Source organism: Felis catus, chromosome B2 (assembly GCF_018350175.1).
Source record: "Felis catus isolate Fca126 chromosome B2, F.catus_Fca126_mat1.0, whole genome shotgun sequence".
In the NCBI taxonomy this organism is placed as follows: Eukaryota; Metazoa; Chordata; class Mammalia; order Carnivora; family Felidae; genus Felis; species Felis catus.
In genome coordinates this window covers 129,899,914-129,915,676 of record NC_058372.1, presented here as the reverse complement: position 1 = coordinate 129,915,676, position 15,763 = coordinate 129,899,914, and the positions used below count along the sequence as shown (strand labels likewise).

At 35.4% G+C, this 15,763-nt stretch overlaps 1 protein-coding gene across 5 annotated transcripts in view; it reads right to left on the bottom strand.

Moving 5' to 3' along the window:
* Nucleotides 1–15,763, bottom strand: part of UTRN (utrophin) — a 491,097-nt gene that overhangs the window by 293,983 nt on the left and 181,351 nt on the right. For all 5 annotated transcript variants that reach the window (XM_045058165.1, XM_045058163.1, XM_045058164.1 and 2 more), the window contains exons 34-40: nt 14,627–14,806; nt 12,195–12,323; nt 11,712–11,882; nt 8,731–8,892; nt 8,152–8,289; nt 3,881–4,072; nt 2,644–2,816 (exon numbers count right to left, since the gene is read on the bottom strand). In XM_045058165.1, the coding sequence (XP_044914100.1) occupies nt 2,644–2,816; nt 3,881–4,072; nt 8,152–8,289; nt 8,731–8,892; nt 11,712–11,882; nt 12,195–12,323; nt 14,627–14,806 (1,145 nt within the window). The remainder of the gene's footprint in view (nt 1–2,643; nt 2,817–3,880; nt 4,073–8,151; nt 8,290–8,730; nt 8,893–11,711; nt 11,883–12,194; nt 12,324–14,626; nt 14,807–15,763) is intronic.

Below are 15,763 nucleotides of genomic sequence, written 5' to 3'. Positions count from 1 at the left end.
TCCCTCTCTCTCTGCCCCTCCCCTGTTCATGCTCTGTCTCTCTCTGTCCCAAAAATAAATAAAAAACGTTGAAAAAAATTAAAAAAAATGAATAAACGTTAAAAAAACAATTTAAAAAAAAAAAACAAAAATGAGCTGTGGGAATACATTTAAAATTTATGATAAAGGAAGTACCACCAATAATAAGGAAGAGCTAAAATATTCCACAAAAAGTGTTGAAAAAAAAAGAGTTTGTTTAAAAAAATAAAGCAAAATAAAGTAGATTAGTGTTTTTTAAACCAAACTGCACAAGAAAAACAAGGTGAGGAGTGTTTAAAAGCTAGAGATGCCTGGGCTCTACTCTTGCTACTGAAGAGACAGGGGACAGAACCACGAATCTGGAGGCTTAACCCAAAATACATACCATAATAAAATTCAGATGGGTTATTCAATGTAAACTTTATCAAATAAAATTGTTTTTAAAATATACATTAGTATTTAACTAATCTTACAATTCAAAGGTAACTTATATGCATATAAATATAATGAAATCACAGAGAAAAAGACTTATATGATTATATAAAATTAGAATTTCCATGTGTCAAAAAACACCATTAAGAAAATTAAAGGGCCCAGGTAAAGCTGTGAATACTGAAGCAATGAAAAAATATCAATGATTAATATCCTTAACGTGGATAAAAGTTTTTGCAAGTTAATAAGTAAACAGTAACATCATGATAGAAAAACAAGCAAAGAACATGACCTAACAATTGACAGAAGAAATAATACTGGGGCCAGTAAATATATCTAAGATATTGAAATCTCATTGATAACCAAAGAAATGAAGATAGGAAAATAAAATCAAGATGCAATCTATCACTACACAATTATCAAAAGTCTAAAGAACAAGGTGGTTCAGTCAGTTAAGCGTCCGATTTTTTATTTCAGTTCAGGTCATAATCTCAGTTTGTGAGTTTGAGCCCACATCAGCTGCATTGGCAGCAAGGAGCCTGCTTGGGATTCTCTGTCTCCTGTCTCCCTCTCTCTCTCTCTCTGCCTCTACACCCCCCACACATGCTCATGCTCATGCTCATGCTCTCTCTCTCGCTCGCTCTCTCTCTCAAAAAAAAAAAAACTTAAAAAGTCTAAAAAACAAAAACAAAAACGACAGCCTGTCAATATTGACAAGGTTCAGTCAGAACCCTTTTACACATACTGTTGACAGGCATATGGCATGGGACAACCAATTTCCTGATGCAATCTAGAGCCTTAAAAAGTTATTGTGTTTTAACAAATTAATCTTCATCTAATAAATCGAATTAGGTAGAAGTATGCATAAAGATGCATGTAAAAGGATATTCTCTAAATGTACAGAGATTATTTTAAAAACCCATACAAAGGACTACACCCAAAGCCCGTCAGAGGTGATCTTTTCAAGGACTGTATATTTGCTTGAAATACACCAGCTAAAACAAAGATGAAGAACACAATGCTTAGTTTTTGTGTGAATGTCTTTTCAGTTTTCCAGTACATTTTTCTGGTTAACTTTCCTCTTATGCAGTACTTTACATTGTTCTGTTTCACACTTTATTTGCCTATCCACCACATATGCAGCTACTAATGGTGTCAGTTTTGGGACACCCAGGTGGCTCAGTCAGTTGAGCATCTGGCTTTGGTTCAGGTCACGACCTCACGGTTCATGGGTTCAAGCCCCGCAATGGACTCTGCCGACAGCTCAGAGCCTGGAGCCTGCTTCGCGTTGTGTCTCCCTCTCTCTTTGTCCCTCCCCCATTTGTTCTCGTTCTTTCCCTGTCTCTCAAAAGTAAATAAATAAACTTTAAAAAATCTTTAAAAAAAAAAAAAAAAAAAGACCTGGGTGGCTAAATCGGTTAAGCGTCCGACTTCACCTCAGGTCATGATCTCACAGCTTATGAGTTCGAGCCCCGCATCAGGCTCTGTGCTGATGGCTCAGAGCCTGGATCGTGCTTCAGATTCTGTGTCTCCCTCTCTCTCTCTGCCCCTCCCCCTACCCCCAGCCCCGTTCATGCTTTGTCTCTCTCTCTCTCTCTCAAAAATAAATAAATATTTTAAAAATAGCATCAGTTTTTATTTCTACTTATTAATAGTTCTGGTCAAAATCTAGAAAAAAAGAGGCTCATTTATATTCTATATGTTTTTTAAAGAAAATGAATGCTATTTAGATACTAAAAATTAAAGGTGCTTCCTTTAATTATTAAGATATTATATTGCAAATGATCATCTACATATGATCTGATTCCTCTTTCTTTAAGGAACCACTCTCATCACAATTTACTAAACAAGGCCTATGACATGGATGTGAAACATATTCTCATTAATCTTAGTATACATATGACCTTTGTCACGGCCCATGAACTTATAGGTCTTTTTAAGAAAAGTATCAACTTAGGGGCGCTAGGTGGCTCAGTCGGTTGAGCAGCCAACTTTGGCTGAGGTCATGATCTCACGGTTCGCGGGTTCGAGCCCCGTGTCAGGCTGTGTGCTGCCAGCTCAGAGCCTGGAGCCTGCTTTGGATTCTGTCTCCCTCTCTCTCTGCCCCTCCCCTGCTTGCACTCTGTCTCTCTCTAAGATAAATAAACATTAAAAAAAAATTTTTTAGAAAGTATCAACTTAATTTATACATACCCTTTACGATCATTGTACATTCTATTAATTCTGTCCCATTTTGCATTCAACTGAGTAAGTGTATCCCGGATCTGAATGGCTTCAGGTCCAGAGGCTTCAAGAATAACATCTGGTTGTTTTTCATGAATGATGGCAATCTGTTCTCCGAGTTTGTCCAGTTGATCTTTGATATTCTACAAATGCATTGTCACACATTAATAAAATCCAGCAAACAGAAGAACAGAATCACAAAAGACCAAAAATTTATCTTGCATAACACTTATTTAAAGTATGATGAGACATGATAATTGTTGCTCATCAAAGCTGACAACTTTTTAAAAAATAATACCCTGTATTGAACAAAGTGTGAGAAATGCTACATAATATCCTAATGGCAGAAAAGAAATCCTCACAGTTGTTCAAAGCAGCATTTGTACAGGACATATAAAAAGCTTCAATGGTATTCTATAAAGGTAACAAAGTATTTGAAGCTGGAATTATTTATATTTTTAAATATCTTTAAGTGACTAAAATGAGCTATCAAACATATCAAATCTAATAGCAATTTTATTGCAAAATATACATAAGTGCAGTCAAATTATATGAAAAAGCCCTGGTGGTATTTAATAGTCTTGTGAACAACTAAAAACTTCCAGATCCCTAATTAACTTATAATCAACATACCTCACACCCCAACAACTGGCCAATCTTAAATCGTTATAGATGACAAGATAAATGCTGATATTTTGCATCAACTGACAATCAAGTTTATAAGAAAGAGAATACGATTTGTGCATGTGTTTGATTAAAAAAAAGTTTCTGGGGCGCCTGGGTGGCTCAGTCGGTAAAGCATTTGACTCGATTTCGGCTCGGAGCATGATCTCACAGTTTGTGAGCCCACACCAGGCTCCGTGCTGATGGCACAGAGCCTGCTTGGACTCTCTCTGTCTGCCTCTCTCTCTGCCCCTCACTCACTCATGCTCTCTCTCTCTCTCTATCAAAATAAATAAATAAAAACTTTAAAAAAATGTTTCTGATGTTGCAAAGAATTAATAACTATGCATACATACTTCTGAAAAATTAAAATTTTGATAGTATTCCATTGGTGAAATGGGAAAGACTGATTATTCATACACATTATTAATTCCTTGGCACAAATTTTAAAAATTATAGACCATCTACAAAGGCACAAGGACAGATTCCTTGCTTTCTTTCTAAGTTCACTGTGGCTATTTAAATGAGGTACCTGGAGCTTTACCTTCAAAGAGTCTTCCTGAAAAGAGAAGTCTTCATAGACCACAGTGTTTAGCTCTGGAGCATTAAGTAATAATTCAGTATCATCCATGGAAAGTAAAACTTTGTTAATTTCAACCAGATAATCTGTGGGAGGAGGGGGCGATCGAATTCCAGGAGCAAGCTGACCTGTTCTCCTCTGTTGATTAGGGACTGCCTATAAAAACAATAATAATAAGGCACATCTCTTAAAATATACCCACAATAAACAGCAGCAAACAGAAAAAAACCACAAGACTATTTTCTGCAGCAATGCAATATCATGAACCCAAATTAAAAATTTTCAGTTTTAATTTTTTATATTTTTGCCCTGTATTGCTGTAGAAACCCTTAGCAATCTCTATACTGATTTTCTTCCAAACCTGCTATTAAACAGCATAAATAGGTTAAAGCTTGAAAGGTTTTTCCTTAAGACTTGGGCCACCTGAACTCATTTAGCAAACAAGAAAACATAACAACTCCTTTCCTGAGCTGTTGAGGAAATAAGAATATGCCGCAAATCATAAAGTCCTATGTGAAATAAAACATTTTAATACCGTTATTACTTTACCCATTGAGTAAAATGTCACAATTAGATTAAACACTTCTGGGCCTCACCGTTGAAAATATAAGTAAGTTTAACATGTGTTCATAATGTAAGAAATGCAGTGGTGGTTTTGATAAAATAATAACCCAGGTAACTCAGGGTAACATCCTAACCTTTGAGAACAATATTACAGAACATAACTCTCCTAGATAAGACAACAGGTCCTAACATAAATTCAGACAGATCCTAAGCTGGGTGAACTTATTTGGGTGGACTACTTATTAATACATCCTTTAATCAGAGCTTTCTCAACAAAAACAGTGCTCTCTGGGATGGGCTACCAGTCTTTCAGGAGTTCAAGTCCTTTACTCCAAATGGCTACAATTTATTAAACGCCCATCTACTACTTGCAAATGGCAAAGTACATCTGCTCATGAATTAAGGTGGCTTTCCTGATGCTTTCACTATCTTCCTATATTGACCTTCTAAAAAACGATATTCCTTTGCAAATTCAAAGATGGCAGAGAAAATGATCATAAACACATATTCACTGAGTGATCCTGAAAATGTTTACAGTTATCATTCCTAAATGAAACCAAGACTCAAGACTAAAACCAGTGAGTCAATAACATGGTATTGAACGTAGAGGTCTATATTCATTTGTCCCCTATAACATGATAAACTGCTTTCACCTATTGCTGGACAGTCCCAGATAGTAGGATAGAAGCAAGCCTACATAGATGTCCTGATTTTATCCACAAGATTATTTCTACTCGGGGCGCCTGGGTGGCGCAGTCGGTTAAGCGTCCGACTTCAGCCAGGTCACGATCTCGCAGTCCGTGAGTTCGAGCCCCGCGTCGGGCTCTGGGCTGATGGCTCAGAGCCTGGAGCCTGTCTCCGATTCTGTGTCTCCCTCTCTCTCTGCCCCTCCCCCGTTCATGCTCTGTCTCTCTCTGTCCCAAAAAAATAAATGTTGGAAAAAAAAAATTAAAAAAAAAAAAAGATTATTTCTACTCGAAATTAATATTAGTTTTGTTATACTAATGCCATGCATTCAAATTTTAGTCTGAAAGCATTCCAGATATTTATCCATATGTCCAAGAAGACAAATTATATTTTTTAAGCAAATATAAAAGAACAAGAAGGTCAGAAGTTATTGTAAATAGAAAGCTCCAAATTAAAAATAAAATCACTTTCATTAAAGACTGCCTTTTTCTAGTCAGTCTGTAAAGATAGTCTAGGATTTTCTGAGCCTCCATACTCTTGCAGAAGAAGCAGCAAGGCAGTTCAAAATTTAAACATGTGCTTTCTAGATTCCCAAAATAGATTTTATTCCAAGAGAGTGATCAATCAAAATGCCCTAGGAGGAGAAAAAAAAAAAAGAAAAACAGTCCTCAAGATCTGACCCAGACTTTACTTCTGGATACTTTTATTTTTATTCTGCTAGACATAAAAATACAAATCTACTGCAAAGTAATGCTAAAATCTTAGTGTTACTTGATGTTGATCATGTCATACACAATCAAAATTTCAGATAGATAGATGAAAAAGTTTATTTTATATGAAAATTTTATTAAAAGTTTCTAAGTTTTGTTTCTATCAAACCATAGGGGAAAACCAGGGCTAAACAGAACTGAATAGTCATCATCTCTGCAACATAAGGACTTTCTAGATCCCAAACAGGCTGGCAAAAAAAAAAAAAGAAAACACAAAGGGAAAACACAGTCATGTAGGGCTAAACAAAAATTTTAAATGGCTGCATGTTAAAAATAAAATAATTATAAGATAAAAATCAATAAAATAATACTTTTATAGCAAATATGACGAGATTAATATATTTATTTTATAAAGAGCTCACACGTATTTTAAAAATAGTAATACATACCCTAGTCAACACAAATGGGAAAAGGTCATTTAACACACACTTCAAATAAGAAAATAAGACCTATACACTGATGGCTCTAAATTCTGACTGCACATTAGAATTACCTAGAGAATTGTTTGTTTGGTTTTTTGTTTTTTTTAAGAATGTTCACACATAGGCCCAACCTAAGAGATTTTGATTTAACTGGTTTGGGAGTCTGATTTTTTTTTAAGTTCCTCCAAGGGATTCTGATGTTTACAGACAAGAAAGTTTTAAAAACTTCAGATTTGCAGAAGTATATGGGCTAATAAAATAAGGACAAAAAGCATTTCAAACATTTTAAGAACATTTTAGTTACAATAACTAATGTTAGTGAACCCAAAATCAAATAAGCCTTTTGTGGTATATATTAGTACTCTTAAAAAATGTATTCATTTGTTAAAAGTCTAAAAGTTATTTCTATGTTGGACCAGTAATGATTTATGACTTGGCACCCGAAGATGAAGTTCTAGGGAAGTAAGATACCTGTAAATAACAGTGAAGCAAAGAACTACAATATCATCTGAAAAATGTTAGGAATAAAAATGGAGCCAAGCCTTAAGAGATAATACATTTTTCAGGTAAAATGAGGAGATAAAACCCACACCAGAGAATAATAATAAAATTAGAAAAGACCCTAAAGATGGAAAGGCACTGGTTTCTTTGGGAAAATATACCGAAAAACAGCGAACTCTGCTACCTGGTGACTGCGAGTGAATCTAAGAGGTAGCTGGAGGTCAGACGAAGTATCAGTGTACCATGACAGTAATGAACCTTGCACTTAAAGCTTTTTCTGTATTTTGTAAGGTTTTCCTCAACACTTTCTTAGGTAAAGGAATGTCATGACCAGCAACAACTTTGGGATAAGTAATTCTGAGGACAATATGGAGGATGGGCTAGAGTTAAGAAAAACTGGACATAAAACAGACTCAGCTTGAAACACACGGTAGTAGCTAACAGGATAAAATCCTAAAAGTCTGAATTATGGAAAGAATAGTGGGCTCAGAAATTCAGTCATCTCCCCAGGGTCATAAAGCAAGTAATTGGCAGCACTGTGCCTAACTCCAGGTTCTGCAGCATCTTAGTTCATTCAGAAGTGATGTTTTTAATGCCTACTCGATGTAGTGTGAGGAAAAACCACCCATTCTTAAATTAGAATGGAGAGTTTAAGGAAATAAACTAAGATAAGGAATAACTTAAGAAACACAGGTTAGAAGGGAAGAGAGAGGACAAATTTAGCTTGGTACATGTTATAAGCTTGTGGTACAAACAGATTGAGACATCCAACAGGCAGCAAACTGAGAGACTAGAATCTTCTACTATATTCAACATTGCTAACTAAAAATGGTTCTTAGAAGGATTACCTAAGAACAGACTTTTAGAGAACACCAACACACTTGCAATGCAGCTGGGGAGATGGTCATTGAAAAGAGAGCTGGTAGTGAATCTTTTTCTAGACTACAAATCATCATTTATCAATTCACAAACTTAGTTATTTGTAAACTAAAATTTTTGTTGAGGCGATCAAGACCTCCACATATAAAATACAGAATTGAAACAAGTCACTTCTAAAAAGGATAGATGCCTTTTAGATTTAATACATTATTAAAAGTCCAAAAGAGATCCCAATAATAAGATTTTATGTTTCTATTTTCTTTGAGTCCTGTCCCATCCAAAAATATAAGCATATTTAGTAATAAATACTATTCCACCTATTTTTTAAGATATCCATGAATGCAACATCAAATATCTGAATGGCAAGAGCTAAATAAGTTCAAGTAGAACAGAGACTCTCCCAGGACAATACCTTAGTTTTATTGTACTTTGTACGCAAAAGTAGTAACTGCAAACGGATCTTTTCCTTTTTATTCTCCTCCATAGGTTCATGTAACATTTGTTCTCCTCTTTGTAGAACTTCCTCAACCTGGGCTCTCTCTTCATCCATCTGAATGTTTAATAGGAAAAAAAAAAAGTTACTCAAAAGAAAAATATATAACAGCATCACTTACTAATCAGTTCCCAAGTAGGAGAACTAACCTATGAAGTAGATCAGTCAAAATCTGTTCAACTAAATAAGTAACAAAAATTCATGTTTTTAAAAAACATTTCATATTTGACTTTAACTATCTCATAAAGAATGTTAATTTAGCAGAAGTTAGAAAACGTCTAAAAATAACACTACCTTTAGTCAGAAAGTGTATCTATTTTCTTAAGCACTAAATAAATCGCTCGGCAAATCTTACAACACTCAGGAGAAAATCACATTTGGGTCTATCCTTTGGCATGATTTGGCAGATTCTTTGGTTAAACATCACTGATGTAAAAATATAATGCACAGAACAGAACGATAAGAACACCATGGTTTTGAAAACCTCCCTGAACCAACCTTTTCATCTTCTTCACTGAATTCCAAGTGTTTTTCCACAACTTTTAACATATTTTCTATGTCAATTTCTAATTTTTCCAGGTCAGCGAAAAGTACATCAGTTTCATGTGCTTCGGTGGTGACCAGACACTGGTATGATAATGGTTCCTGGCCAATTAGCAACTGCAGAAGAAAAAGTATTCTTTGAAAAGATACATTTTTTTTTAAGGGTGAGCACAAGTGGGGGGGACGAGCTCAGGGAGGGAGTGAAGGAGGGAGTGAGGGAGGAGTGAGAGACAGAGAGAATCTTAAGCAGTCTCCATGCCCAGTATGGAGCCCAACATGGGGCTTGATCTCACAACCATGAGATCATGACCTGAGCCGAAATCAAAAGTTGGATGCTTAACCACTGAGCCATCCAGGCGCCCAAGATCCATTCTTCACCAGACATTCTGGCATTAATCAGAGGGATGGAGCGTCAAGAGAGGAACTAGCACTTATTTGAATTGACTTTAATTTCATTCATCCATATAGCAATGACTTTATCTATTTGGGCTTCTTGGTGTTACCAATTTTCTCCAAACTCCAGTCAGAGATGTGAACTAGTGTGCAAAGAACTATGGCTGCCTGGAGAGCAGTGTGGGGTATTCTGAGATCGCACATGAGCATGGTAGGAAAAAAAAAAGAGAGGGAGGGGGCCAAAGCATAAGAGACTCTTAAAAACTGAGAACTGAGGGTTGATGGGGGGGTGGGAGGGAGGGGAGGGTGGGTGACGGGTATTGAGGAGGGCACCTGTTGGGAGGAGCACTGGGTGTTGTATGGAAATCAATTTGACAATAAACTTCATATTAAAAAATAAAATAAAATAAAATAAAATAAAATAAAATAAAATAAAATAAAATAAAATAAAATAAAATAAAATAAAATAAAAATGCCCCAATGAAAAAAATAGAAAAAAATAAAAAAAAGACATGTGTAAAAGGATTTGACAATTCAATATTTATAAAAGCACACTAAAAGCGGAAAACTGACTTAGAAAAGTATAATAGATCATACAATGGAACACACCACAGCTGTTGAAAACCATGTCAAAGGAGAACATATGAAACAATATAAACAATTGATAATATCACATACATGTAAGAGTACACATGTATGCCAAAATGTTGACAGAAGTTATTTATGGGGATATAATAATTTTGCTTCTTTGTACTTCCTCTCACTCTATCCTTATGTCTCATGCCTTACTCTTTTATACCAGGAAAATGCTCCCATATATCTATCGAAAGGAACAAATGAGCTTAGGACAGAAGGTAGGGAAGTTAAGGTCAAAGCTAAGGAAGACAAAAGTTAAAGCAAGTTACTTGTTTTCCTTAAGATGTGAATAATCTAAGTATATTCATGAGCTATGAAAGATAGTTTGGCCTTTTATGTCAGACATTTCAAATTAAAGCAAACTTAGATAATATTTTCTTCTTGCAAAAAAACAAGGTCCTTCCTCTAGATAATTTCCATACACAACTCTCAAGAGGTAGAATTAACCAAATATTCAAAAATGCCAATCCAGGGGCCCACCTGGGATCCTGAAAAACTCATAATCCTCTGTCAAAATTAACAGCTGGTTTGAATGACCCCCAAAGTGAGCTATGCGGCTTTTGGTTTTTGCCCTAGCAAACCATCAAAAGGTTTTCATCTTTTCAAGTTAACATTTACTGAGCACCTGCCACACCCCAGGCCTTGAGAACACTGCAGTAAAATGTTTCATTTCCTCCTCTCATTAGACAAGGGAAAGAGGAAAGAGAATTTGTAAGACACACACAGAGGGAAAAAATTATAATATGGTAGAATCAATAAAAACTTTTTAAGAAAATCTGTTATTTATTCTCCTCTTATTTTACTTTATTTTTATTTTATCTTAGAGACAAAGCGTGAGTGGGGGAGAGGGGCAAAGGGAGCGAGAGACAGAGAGAATCCCAGGTAGGTTCCATACTCAGTGTGGATCCCACATCCCTGGGATCATAACATGAGCAGAAATTAAGAGTTGGATGCTCGACCAAGCCACCCAGGGGCTCCATCCTCCTATTTAAATTCATAAAGCCCCTTTTCAAATTTATAACAGCAGATAATAGCTTTCTGCATTAGGTCTAAATTGTTAAATTACTTGTAACTTTCAGATGCAATAACATGTAAAGCACAAAAAATGACTTCACACTTGTGCAGTGTGCACAAGTTTATAAAGTAGACTATACAGTAATGGGTTTAATATTCGTCCCTAGCTTGGAAATGAGTCTCATTATTTTATAGCCACTTTTAACTTCTGAATGAGACTCTGACACCTTTTCTCAAATGGGTTATTTTCTTCAAGATTAATTTCTTGTTTTCTCTCCTTCACATGCAAAATCACAAATAAATAAGGACCAATGCTCCATTCAAGGAAAAAGTCATTAAATTCGTTTTAATTTAAAATTTTGTGAGGGGCGCCTGGGTGGCACAGTCGGTTAAGCGTCTGACTTCAGCCAGGTCACGATCTCGCGGTCCGTGAGTTCGAGCCCCACGTCGGGCTCTGGGCTGATGGCTCAGAGCCTGGAGCCTGTTTCCGATTCTGTGTCTCCCTCTCTCTCTGCCCCTCCCCCGTTCATGCTCTGTCTCTCTCTGTCCCAAAAATAAATAAACGTTGAAAAAAAAATTTTTTTTAAATTTTGTGATGTAGGGGTGCCTGGGTGGTTCAGTCAGTTCAGCTTCTGACTCCTGATATTGGTTCAGGTCATGATCCCAGGGTTGTGGGATCAAGCCCCACGTCAGGATCCGAGTTGAGTGTGGAGCTTGCTTAAGATTTTTCTCTCTCACTCCCTCTACCCCTCACCCCCACTCTCCCTCTCTCTCAATAAATAAATAAGTAAATAAATAATAAAATTTTTTGATGTATATACCCAAGAATCACATACCATTGAGACACATGACCACAGGAAAAAATACTTTTATATTAAAATATTATTACTCACTTTGGCACTTTTGATATGCTGAGAAACCTTTTCAAAGTTTCTATTCAGTTCAGCTAATTTTGGTTCTACAAGTTCCCTGCTTGCGCCTCCACGTGTATTCATCAAAACAACAGCTTGGTCACGAACATTTTCAACTTGGAGGCTGGCATCATCCAGCTCAGATATTAAACGCTGATTGTAAGAAAACACAAAATTAGCACATGGGGAAAATCAAAGCCAAACATCACTGTGATGCTAACTCAGAATTAGAGGTAGTTTAAATAAATTTCTTGGATCCCTAGAAAATATTTTAGGATAATCAATGTAATGAAGAGCTGCTCACATGACTCATTCGAAACCTTAGTTTCTCCCACCAAAATAAAAATGAATGAATCAAATGCATGGAAAGAAATGAGTGCACAAGTAACTCTGAGCATGAGAGAAAAGACCACACTAAATCCTCCATTCCCAGAAGTAGAAGTACTGATCCTCTGTGCTTGGTACCTTCACAATTTCTTCCCGTTTGCTTGCTGGTTTTTTTTCAATCTCATCCAATAAAGCTTCAGCTTGATAAAGCCAGGTACTTATGTGAGCAACATTTCCATCAAATATTTCCAATTGGTTCTGATGATTCTAGAAAAGAAATTAATGAAACGCTGGTACAATCACATGCAATACTTCAGACATTTATAATCTTAGAAGACATTTAAAAGACCTTCAAAAAGCCAAATGTATGCTGAATTTCAAGAGGTTTCCATCTTTCTGCAAAGCTCTTTCCCAGTGAATAAGTCTCATTCCTAAAACTTCATAGCTATGGTTAAATGGTGTTTAAATTTATTTGATTTAGACCTCAATACAATATTATTAAAGGTTGAAGAAAGATAAAAGGTGAAACTTTCTTTTTCAATTTCATTTTGTTTGTATCCCTTATTCTTTATTCTTCTAAGTAATCTCATCTGCCACCCCTTGACCTATTTTTTAAAAAACTCACTTAAAAAGTAATAACATAAGGGCACCGGAGTGGCTCAGTCAGTTAAGCATCCGACTTTGGCGCAGGTCATGATCTTGCAGTTCATGAGTTTGAGCCCTCCATCAGGCTCTGCATTGGTGGTGCACAGCCTGTTTGAGATTCTCATTCTCTCTCTCTCTCTCACTCTCTCTCTCTTATTCTCACTCTCAAAATAAATAAGTAAATAAAATTTAAAAAACTTTCAAAAAGCAGTAATATAAAAGAATTATTAAAATATGCACTGAATAAGATTCTGCCTGCTCAATGGACTGTAACTGATTGTAGGATAGTCCTGTGGCTTGTCACCTTGGTGCCACCAGCACTTAATATTATAGCCGGCACAGACCTCACTAACATTTCTTGAAGCAGGACAGAAAATGTGAGTGAGAGAATAAACGTGAAAACAAGAAAAAAACAGTAGAACTAATTAAAACTAAGCAAAATAGCTGAGGCTAAAGCAAGAAGAGTGAGGCAGCCCTTACATAAGATTAACAACTTCTAAGAACTGTATTTGATAGGAAAAAAGGAAACTAGAAAAAAACCGAGAAGTATTTCAAAGACGAGAAAACAAATTGTAAATCCATAAATATGAAAGAATAGTTTAAAAAAAGGAAATGAGAATCAATGAGAAAAGTTTTGGCAGTGATCCGGATTCTAAGAACGGTGAACTGATGAGCAACAGACTTATTTAATGTTAAATGCTCTAATAGGAAAATAAAGGCATTATTTGAAGGAAGAATTTGGAAAGTACAGACTGAAGAATATAGAAGTAAGGGCTGGGAGAATGTGGACTTAAGTTGGTTACAGTAAAAATGAATGTATAAAATATTTCATGAACATATTCTATGAGCCAAAAGTTTTACATTTGTTATTTAACATTTAAGAACTCTGTAAGGTATGTTCTCTTATTCCAATTTTATATATAGGGGAATTAAAATGTAGCAAGATTTAAGTAATTTACCCAAGTTTTGTTCTTAATAATCGATTCTGGGTACGGTTCTCACCAATCAAGACATGATCCCATGAACTTCAACGCCCTACACATTATGATTGATTCCAGTAAATGCTCAAACACACAATAATTTATTTTTTTCTATCTCTATTTATTACCCAGTAATTCTATGAATTTGAAAAAAGTCCTATCCCAGATATGTCAAAACAAAATGATAATTTATAAATGAAACTCCCTCTAAGGGAAGAGAGAGGGAGGCTGCCATATTCATTGTTAGTATAAGAGGGACAGAAAACCACTGTGAAATTTAACAGGTCACTCTATCCAGGTAATAATTAACAGTGGAATAACTAAAGACTAACAACATAAAACATTTAACAATTATCATAATCAACACCATAATATCAAAAATTGGTTGTTTTAAGTATAGCTATCTAGTTATTTATACATGTTTCTTGTCACATAATCCTCACAAAAACTGTATGAGGTTGAAATTATAATAATGCCCATTTACATATGAGAAAAATGAGATTTAGAGAGCTTTAAGTGACTTGACCAATGTCACCCAGCTACTAGTCAAAATTTTTACTTAGGCCATGAGATGCTAAAACCTGTGCTCTTAACTAGTATGCCATTATTAGAACATAATAAGTATTATATATATATGGTTTACGAAAGCATGACAATAAATATAATACCAAATCATTAAAATATAACAAGAGAGGTACACTTACTAAGATATTAAAGTACATATTTCTATGTATATCACAAATGGTATATTACTTCACAGAGACATTTTTCACCCTAGAAATTTACTATCTTTTCAAATGAAAAAATAAAATGTAGTTTAATGAAATTAATTCTCTTGAAGCACAACATTATTGTGACACACAGAAAACAGGATTTAAACCTCCAATCAAAGCTGTATTGGTTTTTCAGCAACTAAAGGAGACAAGATTTCATCCTGAAACATACCATCAGCGTACTGCACCAGTCCTCTGTCCAGGTACGGACGCGGCTCCACCCAGCCCTAAGGACACAAAGCCTCTCTTCTAAAACAGGCTCACTGCCCTCAATCAAGTTCTGGAGGGCAGTACTACTCTCTGTGATGGCATTTAAGTCAGCTTTTCTCTTTTCCAGATCCTTCAGGATATTCTAGAAAATAAAAATACCAACACCCACTTGATGTTTCAGAACATTATAAATGTTCATCCAACTTTAATTTTTAAAGAACTTTTCTTCCATATATGCATGGCAGTCCACAAGTCCCCCAGATAATTTACAATATCTGAAAGGTTTCCAATGCTCCACAACCTATTAAATGTTCAGGGTTCTTCAATTCCTAACAAAAATTAAAACACTGAATTATGCAAATACAAAAAAGTAACAAACTCAGCTGTAAAAAATCTGAGTTTTGTTCACTTTAACTACAAATTCCATTTATTACACACAAACACCAAGTGTCTTCATCATAATTTTAGACCTAAAGAATCAATTTTATATTCAGTCACTATAAGATGGCAAAGCTGAACTATTCCAGGACTCGTAAGTCTGAAAGTTTCATAATGAATTTATTTCCTTGACTACTACAGGAAACTACTGATGCATACTACCTTTATTTACAAGGATAACACCCTGCACTGGGTGACTTAATATATAATCTGTTGTATAAGAATTACAAAAAATATTTCATCGTAACTAAATCATAAGAGAACCAGCACATCTAAGCTGTAGTTAACAATTGTCATAGGCAAAAATAATACTCTGGATGGTATAATGATAACTTGATTCACATATTCATAAATTTGACCAGGCAAGATGTGTACTCAGCAAGGGGTATTTGGGTGGCTCAGCTGGTTAAGTGACCGACTTTAGCTCAGGTCATGATCTCACAGCTCATGAGTTTGAGCCCCATACCACCAGTGCAGAGCCTGCATGGGATTCTCTCTCTCTCTCTCTCTCTCTCTCTCTCTCTCTCTCTGAAAATAAATAAATACTCTTTTCTCTCTCTCAAAATCAATAAATCAATAAATACTTTTTTTTTAATTTTTTTTTCAACGTTTATTTATTTTTGGGACAGAGAAAGACAGAGCATGAACGGAGGAGGGGCAG